Below are 26,448 nucleotides of genomic sequence, written 5' to 3' on the forward strand. Positions count from 1 at the left end.
TCTACCCTGGCAATACAAGCTAACGGTAGCTCCAACAATAACAGGCACAGGGGAAAATCTACCCTGGCAATACAAGGTAACGGTAGCTCCAACAATAACAGGCACAGGGGAAAAATCTACCCTGGCAAAACAAGGTAACGGTAGCTCCAACAATAACAGGCACAAGGGAAAATCTACCCTGGCAATACAAGGTAACGGTAGCTCCAACAATAACAGGCACAGGGGAAATATCTACCCTGGCAATACAAGGTAACGGTAGCTCCAACAATAACAGGCACAGGGGAAATATCTACCCTGGCAATACAAGGTAACGGTAGCTCCAACAGTAACAGGCACAGGGGAAAATCTACCCTGGCAATACAAGGTAACGGTAGCTCCTACAATAACAGGCACAGGGGAAATATCTACCCTGGCAATACAAGGTAACGGTAGCTCCAACAATAACAGGCACAGGGGAAAATCTACCCTGGCAATACAAGCTAACGGTAGCTCCAACAATAACAGGCACAGGGGAAATATCTACCCTGGCAATACAAGGTAACGGTAGCTCCAACAATAACAGGCACAGGGGAAAATCTACCCTGGCAATACAAGGTAACGGTAGCTCCAACAATAACAGGCACAGGGGAACATCTACCCTGGCAATACAAGGTAACGGTAGCTCCAACAATAACAGGCACAGGGGAAATATCTACCCTGGCAATACAAGGTAACGGTAGCTCCAACAATAACAGGCACAGGGGAAATATCTACCCTGGCAATACAAGGTAACGGTAGCTCCAACAATAACAGGCACAGGGGAAATATATACCCTGGCAATACAAGGTAACGGTAGCTCAAAACAATAACAGGCACAGGGGAAATATCTACCCTGGCAATACAAGGTAACGGTAGCTCCAACAATAACAGGCACAGGGGAAATATCTACCCTGGCAATACAAGGTAACGGTAGCTCCAACAATAACAGGCACAGGGGAAAATCTACCCTGGCAATACAAGGTAACGGTAACTCCAACAATAACAGGCACAGGGGAAAATCTACCCTGGCAATACAAGGTAACGGTAGCTCCAACAATAACAGGCACAGGGGAATATCTACCCTGGCAATACAAGGTAACGGTAGCTCCAACAATAACAGGCACAGGGGAAATATCTACCCTGGCAATACAAGGTAACGGTAGCTCCAACAATAACAGGCACAGGGGAAAATCTACCCTGGCAATACAAGGTAACGGTAGCTCCAACAATAACAGGCACAGGGGAAATATCTACCCTGGCAATACAAGGTAACGGTAGCTCCAACAATAACAGGCACAGGGGGAATATCTACCCTGGCAATACAAGGTAACGGTAGCTCCAACAATAACAGGCACAGGGGAAAATCTACCCTGGCAATACAAGCTAACAGTAGCTCCAACAATAACAGGCACAGGGGAAAATCTACCCTGGCAATACAAGGTAATGGTAGCTCCAACAATAACAGGCATAGGGGAAAATCTACCCTGGCAATACAAGCTAACGGTAGCTCCAACAATAACAGGCACAGGGGAAAATCTACCCTGGCAATACAAGGTAACGGTAGCTCCAACAATAACAGGCACAGGGGAACATCTACCCTGGCAATACAAGGTAACGGTAGCTCCAACAATAACAGGCACAGGGGAAAATCTACCCTGGCAATACAAGGTAACGGTAGCTCAAACAATAACAGGCAAAGGGGAAAATCTACACTGGCAATACAAGGTAACGGTAGCTCCAACAATAACAGGCACAGGGGAAAATCTACCCTGGCAATACAAGGTAACGGTAGCTCCAACAATAACAGGCACAGGGGAAATATCTACCCTGGCAATACAAGGTAACGGTAGCTCCAACAATAACAGGCACAGGGGAAATATCTACCCTGGCAATACAAGGTAACGGTAGCTCCAACAATAACAGGCACAGGGGAAATATCTACCCTGGAATACAAGGTAACGGTAGCTCCAACAATAACAGGCACAGGGGAAATATCTACCCTGGCAATACAAGGTAACGGTAGCTCCAACAATAACAGGCACAGGGGAAAATCTACCCTGGCAATACAAGGTAACGGTACCTCCAACAATAACAGGCACAGGGGAAATATCTACCCTGGCAATACAAGGTAACGGTAGCTCCAACAATAACAGGCACAGGGGAAATATCTACCCTGGCAATACAAGGTAACGGTAGCTCCAACAATAACAGGCACAGGGGAAATATCTACCCTGGCAATACAAGGTAACGGTAGCTCCAACAATAACAGGCACAGGGGAAATATATACCCTGGCAATACAAGGTAACGGTAGCTCAAAACAATAACAGGCACAGGGGAAATATCTACCCTGGCAATACAAGGTAACGGTAGCTCCAACAATAACAGGCACAGGGGAAATATCTACCCTGGCAATACAAGGTAACGGTAGCTCCAACAATAACAGGCACAGGGGAAAATCTACCCTGGCAATACAAGGTAACGGTAACTCCAACAATAACAGGCACAGGGGAAAATCTACCCTGGCAATACAAGGTAACGGTAGCTCCAACAATAACAGGCACAGGGGAATATCTACCCTGGCAATACAAGGTAACGGTAGCTCCAACAATAACAGGCACAGGGGAAATATCTACCCTGGCAATACAAGGTAACGGTAGCTCCAACAATAACAGGCACAGGGGAAAATCTACCCTGGCAATACAAGGTAACGGTAGCTCCAACAATAACAGGCACAGGGGAAATATCTACCCTGGCAATACAAGGTAACGGTAGCTCCAACAATAACAGGCACAGGGGGAATATCTACCCTGGCAATACAAGGTAACGGTAGCTCCAACAATAACAGGCACAGGGGAAAATCTACCCTGGCAATACAAGCTAACAGTAGCTCCAACAATAACAGGCACAGGGGAAAATCTACCCTGGCAATACAAGGTAATGGTAGCTCCAACAATAACAGGCATAGGGGAAAATCTACCCTGGCAATACAAGCTAACGGTAGCTCCAACAATAACAGGCACAGGGGAAAATCTACCCTGGCAATACAAGGTAACGGTAGCTCCAACAATAACAGGCACAGGGGAACATCTACCCTGGCAATACAAGGTAACGGTAGCTCCAACAATAACAGGCACAGGGGAAAATCTACCCTGGCAATACAAGGTAACGGTAGCTCAAACAATAACAGGCAAAGGGGAAAATCTACACTGGCAATACAAGGTAACGGTAGCTCCAACAATAACAGGCACAGGGGAAATATCTACCCTGGCAATACAAGGTAACGGTAGCTCCAACAATAACAGGCACAGGGGATAATCTACCCTGGCAATACAAGGTAACGGTAGCTCCAACAATAACAGGCACAGGGGAAAATCTACCGTGGCAATACAAGGTAACGGTAGCTCCAACAATAACAGGCACAGGGGAAAATCTACCCTGGCAATACAAGGTAACGGTAGCTTAAACAATAACAGGCACAGGGGAAATATCTACCCTGGCAATACAAGGTAACGGTAGCTCCAACAATAACAGGCACAGGGGAAATATCTACCCTGGCAATATAAGGTAACGGTAGCTCCAACAATAACAGGCACAGGGGAAAATCTACCCTGGCAATACAAGCTAACGGTAGCTCCAACAATAACAGGCACAGGGGAAAATCTACCCTGGCAATACAAGGTAACGGTAGCTCCAACAATAACAGGCACAGGGGAAAATCTACCCTGGCAATACAAGGTAACGGTAGCTCCAACAATAACAGGCACAGGGGAAAATTTACCCTGGCAATACAAGGTAACGGTAGCTCCAACAATAACAGGCACAGGGGAAAATCTACCCTGGCAATACAAGGTAACGGTAGCTCCAACAATAACAGGCACAGGGGAAATATCTACCCTGGCAATAGAAGGTAACGGTAGCTCCAACAATAACAGGCACAGGGGAAAATCTACCCTGGCAATACAAGGTAACGGTAGCTCCAACAATAACAGGCACAGGGGAAATATCTACCCTGGCAATACAAGGTAACGGTAGCTCCAACAATAACAGGCACAGGGGAAATATCTACCCTGGCAATACAAGGTAACGGTAGCTCCAACAATAACAGGCACAGGGGAAATATCTACCCTGGCAATACAAGGTAACGGTAGCTCCAACAATAACAGGCACAGGGGAAATATCTACCCTGGCAATACAAGGTAACGGTAGCTCCAACAATAACAGGCACAGGGGAAATATCTACCCTGGCAATACAAGGTAACGGTAGCTCCAACAATAACAGGCACAGGGGAAAATCTACCCTGGCAATACAAGGTAACGGTAGCTCCAACAATAACAGGCACAGGGGAAATATCTACCCTGGCAATACAAGGTAACGGTAGCTCCAACAATAACAGGCACAGGGGAAAATCTACCCTGGCAATACAAGGTAACGGTAGCTCCAACAATAACAGGCACAGGGGAAATATCTACCCTGGCAATACAAGGTAACAGTAGCTCCAACAATAACAGGCACAGGGGAAATATCTACCCTGGCAATACAAGGTAACGGTAGCTCCAACAATAACAGGCACAGTGGAAATATCTACCCTGGCAATACAAGGTAACGGTAGCTCCAACAATAACAGGCACAGCGGAAATATCTACCCTGGCAATAACAATGTACGAGTAGCACCGCCGAGCTACACTACTCTCACGAAACAACAATCACCCACAAGGACAAGGGGGGCAGAGGGAACACTTATACATGGACTAATGAGGGGATAAGAATCAGGTGTGTGTAATTAACAAGACAAGACAAATGGAATGATGATATATCGAGCGGCAGTGGCTAGTAAGCCGGTGACAACGAACGCCGAAGCCCGCCCGAACAAGGAGGGGAGGCAGCCTCGGCGTAAGTCGTGACACCTTGTAGTTTGGTGGATGGGACTACCAGCTCTCTGTAACCTAAAGGTCTGGGAGAGTGTCTCGCTGGTCTGGGTGGGGTGTCTGTTGATCTGTTGCTCCTGTGTGAGGTGTTGGGTCTGCGGTTGAGGGCGATATCCTTTAGGGTCCGGGCGAAGGTGGGCACTGCTGCCTTGTATAGGTGGACCTGGTCATAAAGGCTGTTCAAGTCCAGGGTGGAGTGGTGGGCCAGGTAGACGTTTGGTTTTGAAGCACAGTCACAGGAAATACTTGCGTTTACCTGCTGTATGGTAGCAGGGTGGAAGTATTTTTGTGGTAGCTGGGTTTAGATAACCTCTCTCGTTTTCTCTCTCTCTCTCACACACACACACACACACACACACACACACACACACACACACACACACACACACACACACACACACACACACACACACACACACACACACACACACACACACACACACACACACACACACACACACACACACACACACACACACACACACACACACACACACACACACACACACACACACACACACACACACACACACACACAAATCAATGGGGGTCAGCAACTTTAACCCAGTCAGCAGACAGGTGAGGAATTTGTCAGCACCTAGTTGTCAGATATCTGCAATCTAAATAAATATGTTTTATAGTCACATACACCAGATAGGTGCAGAGAAATGTGTTGATTTACAGGGTCAGCCATAGTAGTACACCCACCCTGGAGCAAATTAGGGTTAAGTAGCTTGCTCAAGGGCACCTTGTCAGCTTTGGTATTCAAACCAGCAACCTTTTGGTTACTGGCCCAACACTCTAAGCGCCAGACCAGTACAGAGAGACAACCTCTGTTTACAGTTTTTCTCAATTGCTAAAACACAATTTCTGAAACCTTGCTCCATTTTCTGAAAACATTAAACACAAAACCTCATCTTCAAGCACTATTTACAAAACCTCTGACTCCTCTCGCAAAATGAAACATTCGCCTCAAAACAGTTTTACCTGTGTTCATAAACAAAGTGATCAAAATGATATACACTCTTAAGCAGTCAGTAAACAATACACCGAAAAATAGAAAACACATTGTTCAAAACATACAGTTCTCAGGGAGAATTTTCTTTTGATGAACGAAAACATGTTCTATCATAGTAGCTCAAAATTGATCAGAAATTACTACTCTGCTTTGCTCTTTGCAATTTTGTTTTTTGTTCTTCCTCCTCCTTGTACACCTATTTTTACAGTACTGTACCCTGCATCTCACAAACTTGTCCTTTGTCTCTGTGATACTGTAATTCTTGTTCTTTGCTGATATGAACCTGCAACCAGTCAAAATCTATTGAGCAGTCAGTACTGTTAACAAATGGAAAGCACAATGTTCAGGGCCATACAATTTGTCCATTGTACAGTATACAGCCTACAATGCACTGTACTACAGTATACAATACTAAAAGGGACAAAAATCAAAGGAGTAAACATGTGATCAATGTGCTTCTTCTTGTCTTTGGGCTGGGTCAGGCCAGAGCACTTTGTCGACATCACAAGCAATATTGTCCCTCCTGAGGCAATGGGGAAAGAAGCCTCTAGTGTGCCGTATCCAGCCCTGACATGATTCCTCACCTATATCACCACAGGCTAAATCCATGGCTTGCAGCAGACTTACTCTAGTGTAGGGTTGTCTATCATATACTTTCCATCTCCTCAATCGGATTCAGGAAAGGCGAGTATGGAGGGAGGTACAAGTTCATAAACTGCCCATTGATGTTAAACCATTCCCTTACCTGAGCAGCTCGGTGGAAACTGACATTGTCCCACACTATCACATAGGTGGGAATGGGATTCTCATTTAGCTCTTGACCCTGCTGCTCTTGAACCTGCTGCTCAAATAAAATATATCTTAGATTGGCAATACATCTTAGAAGGTGTTGGGTGTTATATGGCCCGAGTGTAACATGGTGATGTAGAACACCATGGTTGCTGATAGCAGCACAGATTGTGACATTGCCACCTCATTGACCAGGGACTTCAACAATGGCCTTCTGTCCAATCATGTTTCGGCCTCTCCTTCTCCTCTTTGTTAGATTGAAGCCTGCTTCATCTACAAAGATGAACTCATGGGGTCTGTCCAAGGATTCCAAGTCAAATATTGTCTGTGTAGAAATACAATATACTGTATGTAGGATTTTGTAAGTCGTACAGAGACAGTGCTATACTGTAGAGTACAATTAGGCCTACTGTATGCACTTCTGATTCACATACATTGTATGTACTGAAGAGTAATTTCATTCACATAGTATGTGTTAGTACTGTAGACAATCTGGATTACAGTAAATGTTTCTTAATGTACACTTACTTGCACACACTGAGCTCGCAGTTCTTTCACCCTTGGTGAGTTGCGCTCTAAAGGTACTCTGTATACTTGTTTCATTCGCATCCTGTTACGATGGAGGACACGGTCAATTGTGGAAATGCTCACACTGTTGATTCCCTTGAAGTCGTATTGCATTATCTTGAAGGACCATGCCAACTATAACGGCCTCTTGCTCCCGAGTGAATATAGCTGTTCTTCCACCTGTATGTGACAGCCTTGCAATTCTACAAAAAGTAGTTGTGCAGTTACAAAACATATTCATGCAGTACAATACATACAGTGATTCACTTTACAAATGTCTATTGAAACAGCTGCATATAGTGTAGTACAGTAAATTTGCAATTACAAAAATACAGTAGTATACTGTACCTGTTCTCTTCTCTGAATGTCCTTACTATGGTGGACACAGAAAATCAGCTCAAATTGGGTTGCACATTAAGTCCTGCTTCCCTCATTGTCAGTCCATGGACAAGAACATGGTATATGACTGTTGCTCGAATTTCATCAGATATTTCCACTCTTTGTCCTCTTCCTCTTCGTCCTCCTCTTCCTCTTTCTTGCCCTCCTCCTCCTCTTCCTCCTCGTCGCCCACCTCGCATACGCACTCGTCCTCTCACATTGTTTCTTCTTTCCATTCTCAGACTTTCTCCTTCCCACCTTCAACAACCTGTTTGCTCTCTGAACTGGCTTATATTGGTTGTGTCGCATCATTTGAAACAGGTCAAATCAATTTTGAGTGGTTTTGTTCAATCAATGACATGTGTTCTCTATTTGTATTTGACTGTTGCCACTTGTGTTTACCAGTATGGATGACATGTGCATTAGAGTGCAGAATGTGTTTTGAGAATGAGAATATGTTTAGAGTTTTGCTGAAAAGTCTAAGTGAGATCTGCAAATTGTGTTTTACCATGTGAAATGGTTTAAGGTATTGACAACAGACTGCATAATTAGCTAAATGAGTCCAGGCAACTGAGAACTTTGTTCAGCCAATGGGTTTCAGTGTTTAAGCAATTGAGAAAAACTGTAATATTAACACAGCATCTTGCCAACACACACAATCAATTCCTGATCAATAATAGTGATCTGTACCAACAGTCAATCATAATGATGTGATTAGTATTGTTATGGCAGCTAAGGGAGTCAAGCGATTACCAACAGGAGCAGTGAACACTGATTTCTATTGGCCAACAACAACCTGACACTTGCCTGGTACAATTGAATGGAACAGTGTCAAACGTGAGTCAAAAGTGTAAAGCTGCTCATCCAGTCAAGCTAAATGACTGTATTATGTGACTGTATGCATATAAAACTCTGGCACAATGTAGTACATTATATATAGTGAATAGGGTGTGAATGACTAACCAAATAAAATAAAATTGTATTTGTCACATGCGCCGAATACAACAGGTGTAGACCTTACAGTGAAATGCTTACTTACAAGCCCTTAACCAACAATGCAGTTTTAAGAAAATAAGAGTTAAGAAAATATTTACTAGGCAGGCAGTGAGTGAGTGTGTGAACAACAACTGCTGCAACAGCAGGTCTCTCCAGGCCTGTGGTGCTAAATCACGAGGTGAGCGCCACTGGCCTTATAATACACACTGATCAGGTACAAGCCTATCAGCAGACACTGATAAACACGCAGCACAGGGTATTTCAGGAGTGTGTGTTTGTGTGTGTGTGTGTGTGTGTGTGTATGCCAATCCACACAGAATGCCACAAACACGCCACAACTGGACAGCGTTCAGGATCGATGAACGGTTTACAGTAAATATTATTATTATTATTATTATTTTTCACCTTTATTTAACCAGGTAAGCCAGTTGAGAACAAGTTCTCATACTTTAGATAGACTGTGAGTTCAACTACTTTAGATAGACTGTGAGCTCAATTGGAACAGCAACATAGCAATCCTGAATGCAAACTGGTTCACACAGCAACCTGATTTTGGAACAACAGAGCATTGAAGGGAGAATTCTAGCCAGCTCCTTTAGATTAGTGTTGTTGTGTTCTACTTCAAACGAACTAAAGTAAATAGATTTGGTTCAGAAGGCTGGGTTGGTTGGAGCATGGTGCCTGCAATTTGCAGCTCCAGAATTGTGGGTTTGATTCCTGTATGGACCACATATAGTATCACTGTACATTGCATTTGCTGATTACATAAATTACCATATTGTAGTAGAGTCACAGAAGATATAATCACTTCGAAGTAAGGTACTGTATATCAAAGTACGTTCATCTCTAGGAGACAGAACGCATCTCCTTCCTGAGCGGTATGACGGCTGCGTGGTCCCATGGTGTTTATACTTGCGTACTATTGTTTGTACAGATGAACGTGGTACCTTCAGGCGTTTGGAAATTGCTCCCAAGGATGAACCAGACTTGATGAACCAGGTCTACAATTATTTTTCTTAGGTCTTGGCTGATTTCTTTTGATTTTCCCATGATGTCAAGCAAAGAGGCACTGAGTTTGAAGGTAGGCCTTGAAATACATCCACAGGTACTCCTCCTCAAATGATGTCAATTAGCCTATCATAACATCATTTTCTGGAATTTTCCAAGCTGTTTAAAGGCACAGTCAACTTAATGTATGTAAACTTCTGACCCACTGGAATTGTGATACAGTGAATTTTAAGTGAAATAATCTGTCTGTAAACAATTGTTGGAAAAATTACTTGTGTCATGCACAAAGTAGATGTCCTAACCGACTTGCCAAAACTATAGTTTGTTAACAAGAGATTTGTGGAGTGGTTGAAAAACGAGTTTTAATGACTCCAACCTAAGTGTATGTAAACTTCCGACATCAACTGTACATAGTAGCCTAAAAGGTAAAGGTAACTTCCTCTGATGATGCTGGTGCTATTTTATGCCTGCATAGTAGTCTATTTTAGCAGTTAATACATCTTCAATTGAGATTATTATCCATTGAGGAGGAGTATTAGAGCTATAACATATAGCCTATCTATAATATGTTACAACCCTTAATAGTTTATATCTCTATGTCTACAGGCTACATGATGTCTACAGGCTACATGATGTCTACAGGCTACATGATGTCTACAGGCTACATGATGTCTACAGGCTACATGATGTCTACAGGCTACATGATGTCTATTGGCTACATCGGGGATAATAATGATAGGCTACTATAGTGTAGTCTCTCTCTGTTTCATTGATTCCATTCCTTACCTCCCGAGTGGCGCAGTGGTCTAAGGCACTGCATCGCAGTGCTAGCTGTGCCACTAGAGATCCTGGTTTGAATCCAGCTGGCCGTGACTGGGAGACCCATGGGGCGGCCGTGACCGGGAGACCCATGGGGCGGCGCACAATTGGCCCAGGGTAGGGGAGGGAATGGCCGGCAGGGATGTAGCTCAGTTGGTAGAGCATGGCGTTTGCAACGCCAGGGTTGTGGGTTCGATTCCCACGGGGGGCCAGTATAAAAAATAATGTATGCACTCACTAACTGTAAGTCGCTCTGGATAAGAGTGTCTGCTAAATGACTAAAATGTAAATGTTACCTGCAGATCAGTTTTATTCAGCTGTGGCTGTGTCTCCTCTCCATCGCTGTCATTACCGCTCGCTGCAGGGTCCGCAACCAGCCTCTCCAGGCACGCCGACCCCAGCGAAGAGCTCTTGTGGTGGGACTGCACCAGTGTGGGCAGCGTGGGCTTCAGGCTGCCCGTACCGCCGCCAACTCTCTGTGTCGGGCTGGATCGTCTTCTCGCCCTCCTGTATGTGGCATAGAGGTCTGGAGCTGTGGTCTGCTTTGCCACAGAGGAGCGGCTCCTGCAAGTCCAAACCCACCGGTGCGGAGAAGAGGTCGGACTGAGAGGAAGAGATCACCCGGTCCAAAACAGGGTGCATATAGGCTACATTTGACCTGTGTACACATCAATACACTTTACAGGTGAGCTGTAAACTATCATTCTTCAATAGATTATTGAGACCTGGAGCCCCCCAAGAGCCTCATGGTTAGTGACACACAGTTACAGGCTATTGACTACAGCGCTATGGTTCTCTATGGGCAGATAAAGTGTATTATGTGTGACAGCCAGGACTGCACAGAGGAGACTGTACCTTTTGCATTTATATGCCTACATTTACTCATTTAGTAGGAAACAATAACCAGAGTGATTTAAAGTAGCTGATGCTGTTCTCATACTGAATGACTCCACTGTTTGATCAGAATCTTTATTTGATTATTTAAATAATTATATTTAGAGCATTTTATAGAACATTGGTACAATAAACAGTTTGTTAAGGACAGTGTACATTAGAATTGTATGCATAGTATACTTTGTGATGGGATGTATGAAGCTCTTTAGTACCAGGCTCTGAGTTGGCATCTGTGGCACAAAGGACAAAGATACAGTAACATTAACAACGGGGGAGCAAAACAAAGTGGACCATGTAAGAATATTGCATCTGAGATACAGTGCAGTTTGCCCAATAAAAATGTGTTTTTGTAACGATCTTGTTTCAGATTACTTGCAATATATCAATAGATATTTCAGTAAATCTTTGCTATGGCTGAATACTCCTGTTGTTTTGTATAGGCATTGTTAAACTATAATTGAAGTATGATAGGGATTAGCAGCTAAACAGCAGGCCTGAAACACCCCCTGGTTGTGACTAAACACTCACAATGACTCTGTAGTATGGCTATCTCTCGCAGTTCCCTCCATCTGTCTCTCAGCTCCGCATCTAAAGACTGCATCAAGTCTGTGTGTTGACCACTTGCTGTGGAAACCAGAGACGTTCTGGCATAAAAACACTAAACAGGTACACTAGAAAGATTCAATTGAAAAGAGACCGTAGGATAGATGAGAGGAATTGGTATATTCTGGCTTTAGAAGGAAGCTGCATATGAGAGAATGCTTTACATTTACATTTACATTTTAGTCATTTAGCAGACGCTCTTATCCAGAGCGACTTACAGGAGCAATTAGGGTTAAGTGCCTTGCTCAAGGGCACATTAACGTCATTTAGCAGACGCTCTTAGCCAGAGCGACTCACAAATTGGTGCGTTCACCCTATAGCCAGTGGGATAACCACTTTACAATTGGGGGGGGGGGGGGGGGGGGGGTAGAAGGATTCCTTTATCCTATCCCAGGTATTCCTTAAAGAGGTGGGGTTTCAAATGTCTCCGGAAGGTGGTGAGTGACTCCGCTGTCCTGGCGTCGTGAGGGAGCTTGTTCCACCATTGGGGTGCCAGAGCAGCGAACAGTTTTGACTGGGCTGAGCGGGAACTATGCTTCCGCAGAGGAAGGGGAGCCAGCAGGCCAGAGGTGGATGAGCGCAATGCCCTCGTTTGGGTGTAGGGACTGATCAGAGCCTGAAGGTACAGAGGTGCCGTTCCCCTCACTGCTCCATAGGCAAGCACCATGGTCTTGTAGCGGATGCGAGCTTCAACTGGAAGCCAGTGGAGTGTGCGGAGGAGGGGGGTGACGTGAGAGAACTTGGGAAGGTTGAACACCAGACGGGCTGCGGCATTCTGGATGAGTTGTAGGGGTTTAATGGCACAGGCAGGGAGGCCAGCCAACAGCGAGTTGCAGTAGTCCAGACGGGAGATGACAAGTGCCTGGATTAGGACCTGTGCCGCTTCCTGTGTAAGGCAGGGTCGTACTCTCCGAATGTTGTAGAGCATGAACCTGCAGGAGCGGGTCACCGCCTTGATGTTGGCGGAGAACGACAGGGTGTTGTCCAGGGTTACGCCTAGGCTCTTCGCACTCTGGGAGGAGGACACAGCGGAGTTGTCAACCGTGATGGCGAGATCATGGAACGGGCAGTCCTTCCCCGGGAGGAAGAGCAGCTCCGTCTTGCCAGGGTTCAGCTTGAGGTGGTGATCCGTCATCCATACTGATATGTCTGCCAGACATGCAGAGATGCGATTCGCCACCTGGTTATCAGAAGGGGGAAAGGAGAAGATTAGTTGTGTATCGTCAGCGTAGCAATGATAGGAGAGACCATGTGAGGATATGACAGAGCCAAGTGACTTGGTGTATAGGGAGAAAAGGAGAGGGCCTAGAACTGAGCCTTGGGGGACACCAGTGGTGAGAGCACGTGGTGCGGAGACAGCTTCTCGCCACACCACTTGGTAGGAGCGACCGGTCAGGTAGGACGCAATCCAGGAGTGAGCCGCGCCGGAGATGCCCAGCTCGGAGAGGGTGGAGAGGAGGATCTGATGGTTCACAGTATCAAAGGCAGCAGACAGGTCTAGAAGGACAAGAGCAGAGGAGAGAGAGTTAGCTTTAGCAGTGCGGAGAGTCTCCGTGACACAGAGAAGAGCAGTCTCAGTTGAATGACCAGTCCTGAAACCTGATTGGTTTGGATCGAGAAGGTCATTCTGAGAGAGATAGCAAGAGAGTTGGCTAAAGACGGCACGCTCAATAGTTTTGGAAAGAAAAGAGAGAAGGGATACTGGTCTGTAGTTGTTGACATCAGTGGGGTCGAGTGTTGGTTTTTTGAGAAGGGGAGCAACTCTCACTCTCTTGAAGACGGAAGGGACATGGCCGGCGGTCAAGGATGAGTTGATCAGCGAGGTGAGGTAGGGGAGAAGGTCACCGGAGATGGTCTGGAGAAGGGAGGAGGGGATGGGGTCAAGCGGGCAGGTTGTTGGGCGGCCTGCAGTCACAAGTCGCAGGATTTTATCTGGAGAGAGAGGGGAGAAAGAAGTCAAAGCATAGGGTAGGGCAGTGTGAGCAGGACCAGCAGTGTCATTAGACTTAACAAACGAGGATCGGATGTCGTCAACCTTCTTTTCAAAGTGGTTGACGAAGTCATCCACAGAGAGAGAGGAGGGGGGGGGGGAGGGGGGGAGGATTCAGGAGGGAGGAAAATGTGGCAAAGAGCTTCCTAGGGTTAGAGGCAGATGCTTGGAATTTAGAGTGGTAGAAGGTGGCCTTAGCAGCAGAAACAGATGAAGAAAATGTAGAGAGGAGGGAGTGAAAAGATGCCAGGTCGGTAGGGAGTTTAGTTTTCTTCCATTTCCGCTCCGCTGCCCGGAGCTCTGTTCTGTGAGCTCGCAGTGAGTCATCAAGCCACGGAGCTGGAGGGGAGGACCGAGCCGGCCGGGAGGATAGGGGACACAGAGAGTCAAAGGATGCAGAAAGGGAGGAGAGGAGGGTTGAGGAGGCAGAATCAGGAGATTGGAGGGAGAAGGATTGAGCAGAGGGAAGAGATGATAGGATGGAAGAGGAGAGAGTAGTGGGAGAGAGAGAGCGAAGGTTGCGGCGGCGCATTACCATCTGTGTAGGGGCAGAGTGAGTAGTGTGGGAGGAGAGCGAGAGAGAAAAGGAAACAAAGTAGTGGTCGGAGACATGGAGGGGAGTTGCAGTGAGATTAGTAGAGGAGCAGCATCTAGTGAAGATGAGGTCAAGCGTATTGCCTGCCTTGTGAGTAGGGGGGGACGGTGAGAGGGTGAGGTCAAAAGAGGAGAGGAGTGGAAAGAAGGAGGCAGAGAGAAATGAGTCAAACGTGGACATAGGGAGGTTGAAATCCCCCAAAACTGTGAGGGGTGAGCCATCCTCAGGAAAGGAACTTATCAAGGCGTCAAGCTCATTGATGAACTCTCCAAGGGAACCTGGAGGGCGATAGATGACAAGGATATTAAGCTTAAATGGGCTAGTGACTGTGACAGCATGGAATTCAAATGAGGAGATAGACAGATGGGTTAGGGGAAAAATTGAGAATGTCCACTTGGGAGAGATGAGGATTCCTGTACCACCACCCCTCTGACCAGATGCTCTCGGGGTATGCGAGAACACATGGTCAGACGAGGAGAGAGCAGTAGGAGTAGCCGTGTTTTCAGTGGTGATCCATGTTTCCGTCAGCGCCAGGAAGTCGAGGGACTGGAGGTTGGCATAGGCTGGGATGAAGTCAGCTTTGTTGGCAGCAGAACGGCAGTTCCAGAGGCTGCCTGCGACCTGGAACTCCAGGTGAGGGGTGCGTGCAGGGACCACCAGGTTAGAGAGGCAGCAGCCGCGCGGTGTGGTGCGTTGTTTGTGTAGCCTGTGCAGAGAGGAGAGAACAGGGATAGGCAGAGGCATAGTTGACAGGCTGTAGCAAATGGCTACAAAAATGCAGAGGAGATCGGAATGAAATGAGCTAAGCATCTGGGAGAGGAGAGAGGGGGGCCTCCCTCACCAAAAACTTCTACCTCAGAAACTAAAATTGTTTCACTGAACCACCCGAACAAAAACTCTCCCAACTTCCACCTTTAGAAATCAGAATTGTTGTGAACCACAGTTGTTCAATGTTTAAAGGAATAGACTCAACCCACTTTATTCAGCTAGCTAACTATGACACCATAGCTGACTAGCATGCTAGCATCCAATAACACACAGTTTAACACACAGTTAAGCACCAACACTTGGTCACAACAAACCACCAATAGTGTGTTAACTAGCTAACTAGCATGCTAGCATCCAGTAACACACAGTTTAGCACAAACACTTGGTCACAACAAACCACCAATAGTGTGATAACACACTAAACAGATCATTCGTGTCTGTGTCAAGTTCCTTTCATGACGCAGCAATGATTCAACGTTGGCTAGCTAGGACAAGTATATTGTAATTAGCTACTACCGTACAGTTAGCTGCATCTACTGTCACATTCATTGCAAAGACGGTGTTACAGTTCCTATAAGGATGACACCAAGACTGTAGAGGGTAGATAATGTTGTAGATGCACACAGCAATCTAAATGCCCCAAACAAGGGCCAACAGCAACAATTGATGGGCCCTCGAGTCTGGCTTACTAAGGTTACAGTAGCTAGCTAACTACTAGTCCTGCCTTCCTTGGCTTTATCGTTAGCTGCCAATTCCGTTAGTATTGTAACTAACATTAGCTACCTAGCTAAATCACAATGGAATATTTTGCAAGCTTTATTTAACAGTTCATTGATAAGTAAATGGTGATGTATGTAACACAGATTAGCAAATGTTAGCTAAGGACGCACAATAACTAGCTGTTACTAGTTAGCCAGCTAGAGTAACAACGTTAGCTACAGCTGATGTTAGCATTACAGCTTCATAGCTACATATCCATTCCTAGCAAAGTTAAATATTTCTAAGATAAATGTCATATGCAGTTCACAGATACATGAACATACATAGAAGTTGGAAAAATCACTCACTGCCCATGGTGTCCTTGATCCGATTCCTGTTGTGTTAAATTGGTGCCACTTTCTTACTGCTGGTACCCTGTTCCTCCCTCGGATCTTCCATTGTCGCTGCCCTTCTGCCAGTCCAGGTGTATGTTTGGTCTCTTCCGCTCTCACTCAGTCCTGAGAGCTCCATGGGTGGCTCGGCTCTGACTGCACAGAAAACACAATAATGATGACAAACATCAATCAAATAAAATGTGCTGAGGGAAAGAGAGAGAGAGAAGAGATAGAGAAAGCACTCACAGTTTTCAGATTCTTCCCGACTTCTATTTCTCTTTGGAATTGGTTGAGTTGATGGCTTTGCTATTTCCAGCAGACCCTCCCAGTTTCTCCGATCACATTCCTTGTTGAGAAGTTGTGAAATCTTCTCAGTGGCTCCATCCTCATTGGCCTCTGACTGTGGTCTGATTTCTGTCTCCACTGGACTCTGGGTCTCAGTACTCAGGCTAAAGAAAGGTTTTCCTGCCACCATCTCCTCTATCTTCTCCAGCAGCTCTGTGACCTCAGTGTCAGTGTCTTTACCCCTACACTGAAAGACATGATACCTGTTCCCACATTTCTCAATGTGCCACTGGAGGGTCTCCCCTTCACTCTCAATGTGCTGCTCAATGGTTGTTGTGTCTCCCAGCCAAGCCCCCCAAGTGAAAATCACTATAGTGTGTCTCCAGATATTCTCACCAAGCAGCTTCATATTGTCCTGTGTCACCTTCCTTTGCTCCTCAGTAAAAGATGTGTCCAGTGGGGCAATCAGGAGGACAGCATTGGGAAATGGAGAACACAAAAAAACACCTGCCAGGATTTCTGACCTCACTGAAGGAGGAATTCATGATCAATTACTATAAGCGTTCCCACATTTCTCAACAAGCCATTGGAGGGCCTCCCCTTCACTCTCAATGTGCTGCGCTATAGCTTTTGTGTCTCCCAGCCAATCCCCATAGGTGACCAGCACAAGAGTGTAACTCCAGACTCTCTCACTGAGAAGCTCCAGGTGTTCCTTTACTGATTTCCTGCATGCTTCTGTGAACGGACGGTCATCCTCAACCACGAGTATGAAAGCATGGGGTGCAGGGTGGCACAGAGATGCACACAAGTTCCTCCTTAACAAGTTCCGGTGTGTCACACAACTGATATTCCCTCCACCAGCCTGGAGCTTTGACCAGAGTTACTTTCCTCCCCCTCACTCCTCCATCTCTCTTCTCACACTGAGCAGTGATTCCCTCAGATTTAAAGGCCTCTCTTCCTAGAATGGTGTTTCCAACTGAGTGCATCCCAGACATATGTGGTCCCACAATCACTGCTCTCAGTTCTGGGAGCATGAGAGGCTGAAGAGATAGAGAAAGAGAGGAAGAAATAGAAAAGAAGGGTGAAAGAATGAAGGGAGAAAGAGGGAGGGAGGGAGGGAAGGATCATTTTTAAAAGAATGAGAAGGGGAGGAGAGAGGAGAAGGGAATGAAAAGTGAGAATATTATTTTAGTATTTCGTTTTTGTTAAATTTGTCATCAGGAAGCATGGCAACCAACTATAACTCCCAAAATGTTATTCTCATTATCTCTCATCATCTCTTTCAAACCAATGCATTCCATGGTGTTCAATCTGATTAACACACTCTGTAATACAGTAACTACTTTGTAACAATACAACAGAACTTTAGAGTATAAATCCGAAACAACTTAGGCCTTCACATTTAATGTATTGTAGCGCTCACTGCAGTACTTACATCTCAATTACAAAAATGTGTTGTACTGGTGTACTAAATTGGTTGTAAATGTCTGAAAGGATGTGTATGATTTTTAAAAAATAGTTCAGTGACTCACCTCTTTGATCGTTGGATTCACTTTCAAATTTTTCCTCAGAATTTTGTTAAAACCCAGAAATGTGGTTTCAGTAAATCTGTGTTGGTCTGAGAGAGCAGTAAGAAAAATGACTGTCCCATACCCAGGACCTACCACGTAAGAATGAACAAGGAAACAAGATACTGTCTCTGTCTCTTACTATCAACCCTAGAATAACCAGACTGGTTACATTTCTCCTCATTGTTTTGGCTCATGATCAGCCATACGTGAGGCATGTTTTTACCAGTCATGGGGGACAACAGGCCTTGTCTCGTCTTCCTCATAAAATAATGCAAAGCAGTTGTCCGTAGGCACAGATCTCAGATCAGTTTACCCACACCAACTCCTAACCTTAACCATTAGAGGGGGGAACATAAAGATGACCTTAGATCAGTGTCTATGGGAAGTTTCATCCAGAGGGGGTGTGACTGGGGATGAATAGATTCACTTTCCAAAGTAGTTATGTGTTGTGATGATGTAATAGAGTATATGACTATAATTAACGGCACTGAACAAAACTGACTGGACTGCATTCTTACTCTGATAGAACACAGTTTACAGTAACCTATGATGAGACTATTTGTTGTAATTGCACACTGTGCAGCCACGTATCAGGAGAAAAACACTTTACATCACTTTCCAATGCTAAGCTACATACACACACACACACACACACAAAGCATCAAAGGTACAACAGTGGGCTTTTATTGAGTGATATGCACCAGTGTGTGACATCACTGTGTCTATGTGGACACAACCTTGACCATGCTGACATATCTATTCATCTATGTTACGTACTACCGGGATGGACCAACATACAGGCTAAACAGCACCACATTGACACACAGGTGCACACACACACACACATCTCCACACACGCGCGTGCGTGCGCACACACACACACATACACAGTATTTTCCATTGTATAGGATGTAATCTAATCTTGTCATGTGGCTGGGTTATGGGATAATAGTGTTTTTCATTTGAATACGATCTAATGTGTCTTTATCTATAAGAATCTTCAGTAGACTCTCAGAACATTGATATAATGTGTTTATCTATTAGAATCTTCAGTAGACTCAGAATATTGATTGTGCTGCAACACTTTGCCCTTGTTCCATAAGAGAACCCTCAGAGACAGAAGCTGTGCTTTAGAAAGACTCAGTCTGTGAACGGAGCAAAGGGACAGGGATTGGACAGGAAATGACACTGTGGCCTGTCTCTGTCTCAGTGCTGACATAGAGACTCTCTCTCTTCTCTCTCACACACACATTTAAATGTGAATAAATAACCCAGAACTCAACATGAATAATGTTATTAACAGAATAAATTAATCTGACCCACATTCTAACTGTGTGAGACAGTAGAGTGCAAAATACATTTTCAACAATAATCATAAACAGTCTAATTCAGTACCAAACTACTTCCCTTGAATACAAAAACAGGCTTGGACACCATCTAGAATCTAAGGTGCAAATCTACTATAATGCTATAAAGCTTGGCTATAGTCTTGGCTATTGACTGCATCCAACAAAGCATTGTTTTTTAGGGTTTTCACAACACCAACATATCGTGGACAAAATGTTTGACCCTGTTTAAAAGTATTTCTCCAGTGTAGGGTGTGGCCCATCCATAATGTCCATGGTTTGGAGAGTGTTTGGTGTTGGTTGTCCAGTGTCTCTGTTAGTGATGCACATTATTGAGAAGAGAGTGTAACATTACAGAACATACAGATAGAACTAGACTGTATAAAACTCCCTTCATGTGTCAGTTGGAGTGAGGTGGCAGTGTGTGACGGGCCAGCACGTGACTAACCCTGTGTTACTTCTCCCACATATCATTAGGTGAGAGGAGAGAGGTGAGAGGTCAGGGGTGAGAGGTTAGGGGTCAGGGTTCACAGGTCCTGCTCATGCTGCATCTGCTGCTGCATCTTCTGAAGCATCTCCTGCATCCTCCTCAACTAGAGAGAGAGAGAGAGAGAGCGAGAGAGAGGAGGGAAGGAAGAGAGGAAGAGAGGGATTGAGCAAGTGAAAGAGACAAAGAGGTATAGAGAGAGGAAAGAAAATATGTATACTGATATATGTGACTATATAGCACTATATCAATGCAATCCACTATCATATCATTATCATATAAATGTAATGTTCATATGAATATATAATTAACTATCGATTACCTCCTCGTCCTTCATCTTGATGAGTTTCTCTGTCTCCACGTCCGGCGTAGACAAGGGTAGGATGGGGATCGGGCTCTCCGCACGGTTATCTGTATTCATTTTACTGGAATAGAGAGAAACAGGAGGGTTAGCTCTGATACACACACACAAACACACACATGCGCACAAACATTCACGTACACATACACACACACAGAGAGAGACACAGAGAGAGAGAGAGCGAGAGCGAGAGCGAGAGCGAGAGCGAGAGCGAGAGCGAGAGCGAGAGAGAGAGAGAGAGAGAGAGAGAGAGAGAGAGAGAGAGAGAGAGCGAGAGCGAGAGAGAGCGAGAGAGCGAGAGCGAGAGAGAGAGCCTGTACCTGTACCTGGTCATGGTGTGTATGCAATGAGCCCTGTAGTTCTCATAGTGACAGTCACAGGTGATGTCCTTCAGGTCATGCATGTGGGTCCTGATCAGCATGGTCCTCAGCTTCACAAAGTCACAGTGAGACTGGTTCTCCACTGCAGACACACATACACATGTTATGTTAATACAGACACACACTCACACATAAATGTTAACATACACACCCAACTCCCATGCACCTACCCTCTACAATGCCCCAGGGGTAGAGTCTCCCTCTGACTTTCTGACCTCTGGCCTCCACCACCATGTTACTGCCGATCACAGCAAACGGAGTGCTCTCCTAACACACAAACACGGGCGTCAGCACGCATTTATCACACACACAATGATGGCAGCATGGATAGGCACATGCACAAACACAATAAAAGGTATTCAGATACATTTTTTGTAGCTGCGATAATACTTTCTTGGAAATTTTAGGGATGTAGATTAAAAGAAATGAACTCAGTAAACTGTGTGATAATGTGTTTTAGTCTCACCTTGAGTTCTCTGTCCTTCTGTTTGGCCTCCTCATCCTCATCAGAGTCACAGTCTGGGAACTGGTACACCTTTATCCCAAACGTATCGATCTCCTCACGGACCTACACACACATGCCGCGCAAACGGTACTCCCACAGACACACACACACACACGCACACAGAGACAAGGAGAGTTAAGGCTGGTTTATATATGTCTGTAGACAGTTGTCGCAGTGACATCATGAACATTATATTGTCGTCCGACATAAAACTTGTCGTCGTCATTAGGAAAAGTATAAACACAGAACCTACAGGCTGCATGACAGATGGTCCAAAATAGCATTCACTTGCAACACCATGGGCCAGAAACGGTTGAATACATTGGCCATGCTGTCAATCCAGCATGACTTCTGCCTCGTTCAAAACAACTGGAAACTCAGAACTGGGAAATCTCAGACTTCAGTGAGTTCAAGACAACTGGGAACTCTGAAAAGAACGAGCTCCGACTGGGAAAATAAGTTTTGAACAGTAATCCAACTCGGAATTCCAAGCCGGGAACTCAGGCTTCATTCTAGAGCTCCGACCTGACGATCACTGACGTCATGATTCAACCTTGTTTTCTTCTGAGTTCCCAGTTGTCTTGAAAGCACCTTTGATGACAACATTTTCCCACAAGAAGGACTGCCGCGCCTGTTCAAGTGAGCACATGACAAAAACGGTGAATCCAAAAATGTCTTGTATGATGCTGCATAAATTAACTAATGTGCTTTTCTTCACGAGGAGGGGATACTATATAATGTTGTTGGGTCTGTAACAATGTTTGCCACTGACAGTCTCTTCCCATTCAAATATTTGTTTTCAACAAAAAGTTCAGTCATAGAATCATGTAATTCCAGTTGATATTGCGAGGGTTGTTTTGTTTGCGCAATGCACTGTCTGTGAGTCACTGTCTGTGAGTTGTTTATAAAAGTGGATCCTCGTGATTGTATTTTCCTTACTTTTTAGACCACATAGGCCAAATAAAATACTTAAAATGTTAGGCTAACCGCGTCTCTCTCTCTCTCTCTCTCTGTGGTGACTTAAGGAAGACTAAAGTTAAGGCCTCAACATCTTGCTGAATTTATCTGAACTAACATCTATCTGAATTTCTGTCGGTGTCTATTTTGAAAGTGCTGAACGAATAGGCCTATCTCATCGCAGTTCGTTTGCTTGCACTTGCTTATACTTAGAGCTAAGTGTTAATGCTATAAGAACAAACATTATGAATTTACTGAACATAAATGTAATAATGTTTGTGCATAGTTCAAAAGTCAAAACTCATGTTGGTGTTCGTTATTATTGAAGGACAATTTTTACAGGCAAATAAACTCACAACAAGATAATTATTTACGAGTTAATGGCGAGCTAATTACAGAAAATAGGTTACTGTTGTGAGTGTGACGGAATAAAAGCAGGGCATTCTACCGGAGGATTTTAGAACTTGGGCACTGTCTTGTTGCTGGCTCAGTCATGTAACCATGACCATAACCTTTTTCATCTGTCTGCCACAAGGAAACCGACAGTCGCAGCGACGGTCTACAGACATTCCATCGGAGTATAAATTAAATGTGGTTTTGACCAGCGACAGTTGTCGCATTTTAATTGTCTACAGACATGTCGATAGACAAAGTATAAACCAGCCTTTAAAGTCACATCTAGGGCTGTTATGGTGACCGTATTACCGCCACACCAGCGGTCACGAGTCCTGACTGCAGTCAAAATTTCACGTGACCGTTTAGCCACGGTAACTAACTAACTCTCCCAGCTCTGATGCTGCTGATGGTCATTAGTAGCCTACCAAACTTGCTAACCGCCTGGTACTCAGCACTCTATTGTCCCTCTAATCACTCTGACATCAATGCAAATGTGATTGAAAATCTAATCAAACACTTCATGAGAGCCCATGAGCTCATGTTGCACAACATTTCTATAGGCTATGCAATTGCGTAAACAGAGTTTTGATGGCCTCTATTAAGAAAAGGAGGATCTATAGGCTAGGCCTACTATATTTATTTCTCAACTTTCCTCATATTAAGCACATTGCTTCTCTTAAATGTGTTTAAGTTAATTAATGCTCAATTACTGTGAAACTGGCAGTTATTTGCTTGACAATCACCGGCTGACAAAATGTAATGACCACCACAGCCCTAGTCACATCTTTATCTCAAACTTAACAATCTCTTCACAAACCTGGGGAGAGAGGTCATGTGGAGCAGAGTCAGGAACAAACACAATACTACCACAGTACCAGTCAGTATGTACACAGTCCCTGTCAGTATGTAATAATAATATAATAATAATATGCCATTTAGCAGACGCTTTTATCCAAAGCGACTTACAGTCATGCGTGCATACATTTTTGTGTATGGGTGGTCCCGGGGATCGAACCCACTACCTTGGCGTTACAAGCGCCGTGCTCTACCAGCTGAGCTACAGAGGACCACAGTTCCAGTCAGTATGTACACAGTCCCAGTCAGTATGTACACAGTACCAGTCAGTATGTACACAGTCCCAGTCAGTATGTACACAGTCCCAGTCAGTATGTACACAGTCCCAGTCAGTATGTACACAGTACCAGTCAGTATGTACACAGTACCAGTCAGTAAGTACACAGTACCAGTCAGTTTGTACACAGTACCAGTCAGTATGTACACAGTACCAGTCAGTAAGTACACAGTACCAGTCAGTATGTACACAGTACCAGTCAGTATGTACACAGTCCCAGTCAGTATGTACACAGTCACAGCTTATTCATGTCATTGTAATCTGTCTCACCCGGTCTTTGAGTTTCCTCATCTCATTGGGAGTGAGGCAGTCAGCTTTAGAGATGAGAGGAACCACGTTGACTTTGTCCTGCAGGGCCTTCATAAATTCTATATCTACTGGACGAAGCCTGCAGAGAGATATGCCAGGGCTTAGTGTGTGTGTGTTTGTGTGTGTGTGTGTGTGCGTGCGTGCGTGCGCGCGTGCGTGCGTGCGTGTGCGTGTTACCCGTGTCCAAAGGGAGGTATGAAGTAGAGGCAGCAGTGGACTCTGTTGTCCTGGATGTTCTTCCTGTTCAGACCACTCTCATCTCTGAAATACTGCTCAAACTGCTGGTCAATGTAATCTGTGATTGGCCTCCAGCTGGAACACACACACACAGTGAAATGTCAATACCACTGCTCGATGTACAGTACCAGTCAAAAGTTTGGACACAACTACTCATTCAATGGTTTTTCTTTATTGGTACTGTATGTGATCATATTGTATGTGATAGGCCTCCAGCTACAACACACACACAACACACACACATACATGCACACACACAAACACACTCACCACTCAGTGTTGTTGACAGCGTCTCCAAACCCTGGTGTGTCTACGATGGTCAGTTTCAGTTTAACTCCTTTCTCCTCTATGTCCACTGTGTGCTTAGTGATCTCCACTGTCTGACTGATACGCTCTGGAATGAAGGAGAGACAGAGACAGAGAGAGAGAGAGAGAGAGAGAGAGAGAGAGAGAGAGAGAGAGAGAGAGAGAGAGAGAGAGAGAGAGAGAGAGAGAGAGAGAGAGAGAGAGAGAGAAAGAGAGAAAGAGAGAGAGAGAGACACAAAGAGAGAGAGAGAGAGAGAGAGAGAGAGAGAGAGAGAGAGAGAGAGAGAGAGAGAGAGAGAGAGAGAGAGAGAGAGAGAGAGAAGAGAGAAGAGAGAGAGAGAGACACAAAGAGAGAGAGAGAGAGAGAGAGAGAGAGAGAGAGAGAGAGAGAGAGAGAGAGAGAGAGAGAGAGAGAGAGAGAAAGAGAAAGAGAAAGAGAGAAAGAGAGAGAGAGAGAGAGACACAAAGAGAGAGAGAGAGAGACACAAAGAGAGAGAGAGAGAGAGAGAGAGAGAGAGAGAGAGAGAGAGAGAGAGAGAGAGACAGAGACAGAGACAGAGAGACAGAGAGAGAGAGAGATCCAACACAACATCCACGATGTGTTCTACACTTTGTGATACACTCTGAGAGGAACAGCAACAACTGAACTCACCCTCAGCATTGAGTAGTTTCCTGTCCTTGTGCAGGTCTGTGAGAAACAGGCTGTTGACCAGAGTAGATTTACCCAGACCAGACTCTCCTACAACACACACACACACAAGCATCAGTCAAAAGCATCAATCAACACACTGTGTGAGTGTGATTGTGCATCTCTTACCTGCCACCATGAGGGTGAAGTCAAACCCCTTCTTGACTGACTTCCTGTGGACCTGGTTGGGAGGGTGGCAAACCCCACATACTCCTTTTCCTGGAGGAAACACACACGCATAAACATATATGCATTAGAAGCAGGTCAATCTTGACCCACCCACCCGCCCCCCACACACACACATGCCAGGCCAGTGAAGGGCTGCAACAGTGCAGTACAGGTCCTGAGGGCGTCTCTCTTGCTCCCTCTGCCTCCCATCACAGCTCTGCTTCAATAAAACATGAAAGGAATTCTGGGAATGCCCTACTAACACTGAAATCCTCCTGAAGGACAGAGTTGGGAGAGGAGGAGAGGAAGAGAAGAGAAAGGAGGACAGGAGAGGGGGAGAGGAGGTGGGGAGGAGAGGAGGAGAGGAGGAGGGTGACAGGGGTGAGGGGTGAGGGGCGATGATGGAGGGATGAAAGAAGGGAGGAATGAGGAGAGCTGAAAAAGTGACTCCTGTTGTCAGAACTGTATGAGATACATCCTGATACAGCCCAGCCATCAGCTCCATTCGCTCATCTACTATACAATCTTCCAGAACAAGGACTGGATGCCCTGAGGTGATGCTGCTCTGCATCCTGCTCTTGCTGTGTGTGTGTGTGTGTATGTGTGTGTGTGTGTGTGTGTGTGTGTGTGTGTGTGTGTGCCTGCGAGTGTCCTGCTTCTTACATGTTAGCATTTCACATGTCACTGCGCTCCGCTACAATATTAACACAGATCTGAGCACACATTGAGCTCTGTGAGACCATCTGTACTCTGACTTCTTAGTTACATAAAGGCCTACATCATGTGGCAGAGGGTTAATGTAAAATATCAAAGGAAATTACTTGGCTGCATTCAACAACACAGAGATATGCAGCAG

At 45.2% G+C, this 26,448-nt stretch overlaps 1 protein-coding gene across 1 annotated transcript in view; it reads right to left on the minus strand.

Annotated features, from left to right (window-relative positions):
• Window positions 1–18,983: 18,983 nt before the first annotated feature.
• Window positions 18,984–26,448, minus strand: part of septin5b (septin 5b) — an 8,978-nt gene continuing 1,513 nt past the window's right edge. Inside the window, exons 2-11 of the mRNA XM_084160710.1 lie at window positions 25,554–25,643; window positions 25,389–25,475; window positions 24,701–24,824; window positions 24,371–24,505; window positions 24,155–24,272; window positions 21,361–21,462; window positions 21,065–21,161; window positions 20,841–20,976; window positions 20,476–20,578; window positions 18,984–20,259 (exon numbers count right to left, since the gene is read on the minus strand). Coding sequence (XP_084016836.1) covers window positions 20,194–20,259; window positions 20,476–20,578; window positions 20,841–20,976; window positions 21,065–21,161; window positions 21,361–21,462; window positions 24,155–24,272; window positions 24,371–24,505; window positions 24,701–24,824; window positions 25,389–25,475; window positions 25,554–25,643 — 1,058 coding nt within the window. The 3' untranslated portion in view covers window positions 18,984–20,193. The remainder of the gene's footprint in view (window positions 20,260–20,475; window positions 20,579–20,840; window positions 20,977–21,064; window positions 21,162–21,360; window positions 21,463–24,154; window positions 24,273–24,370; window positions 24,506–24,700; window positions 24,825–25,388; window positions 25,476–25,553; window positions 25,644–26,448) is intronic.

Source organism: Coregonus lavaretus (genome assembly GCF_964263955.1).
Source record: "Coregonus lavaretus genome assembly, chromosome: 4".
Classification (NCBI taxonomy): domain Eukaryota; kingdom Metazoa; phylum Chordata; class Actinopteri; order Salmoniformes; family Salmonidae; genus Coregonus; species Coregonus lavaretus.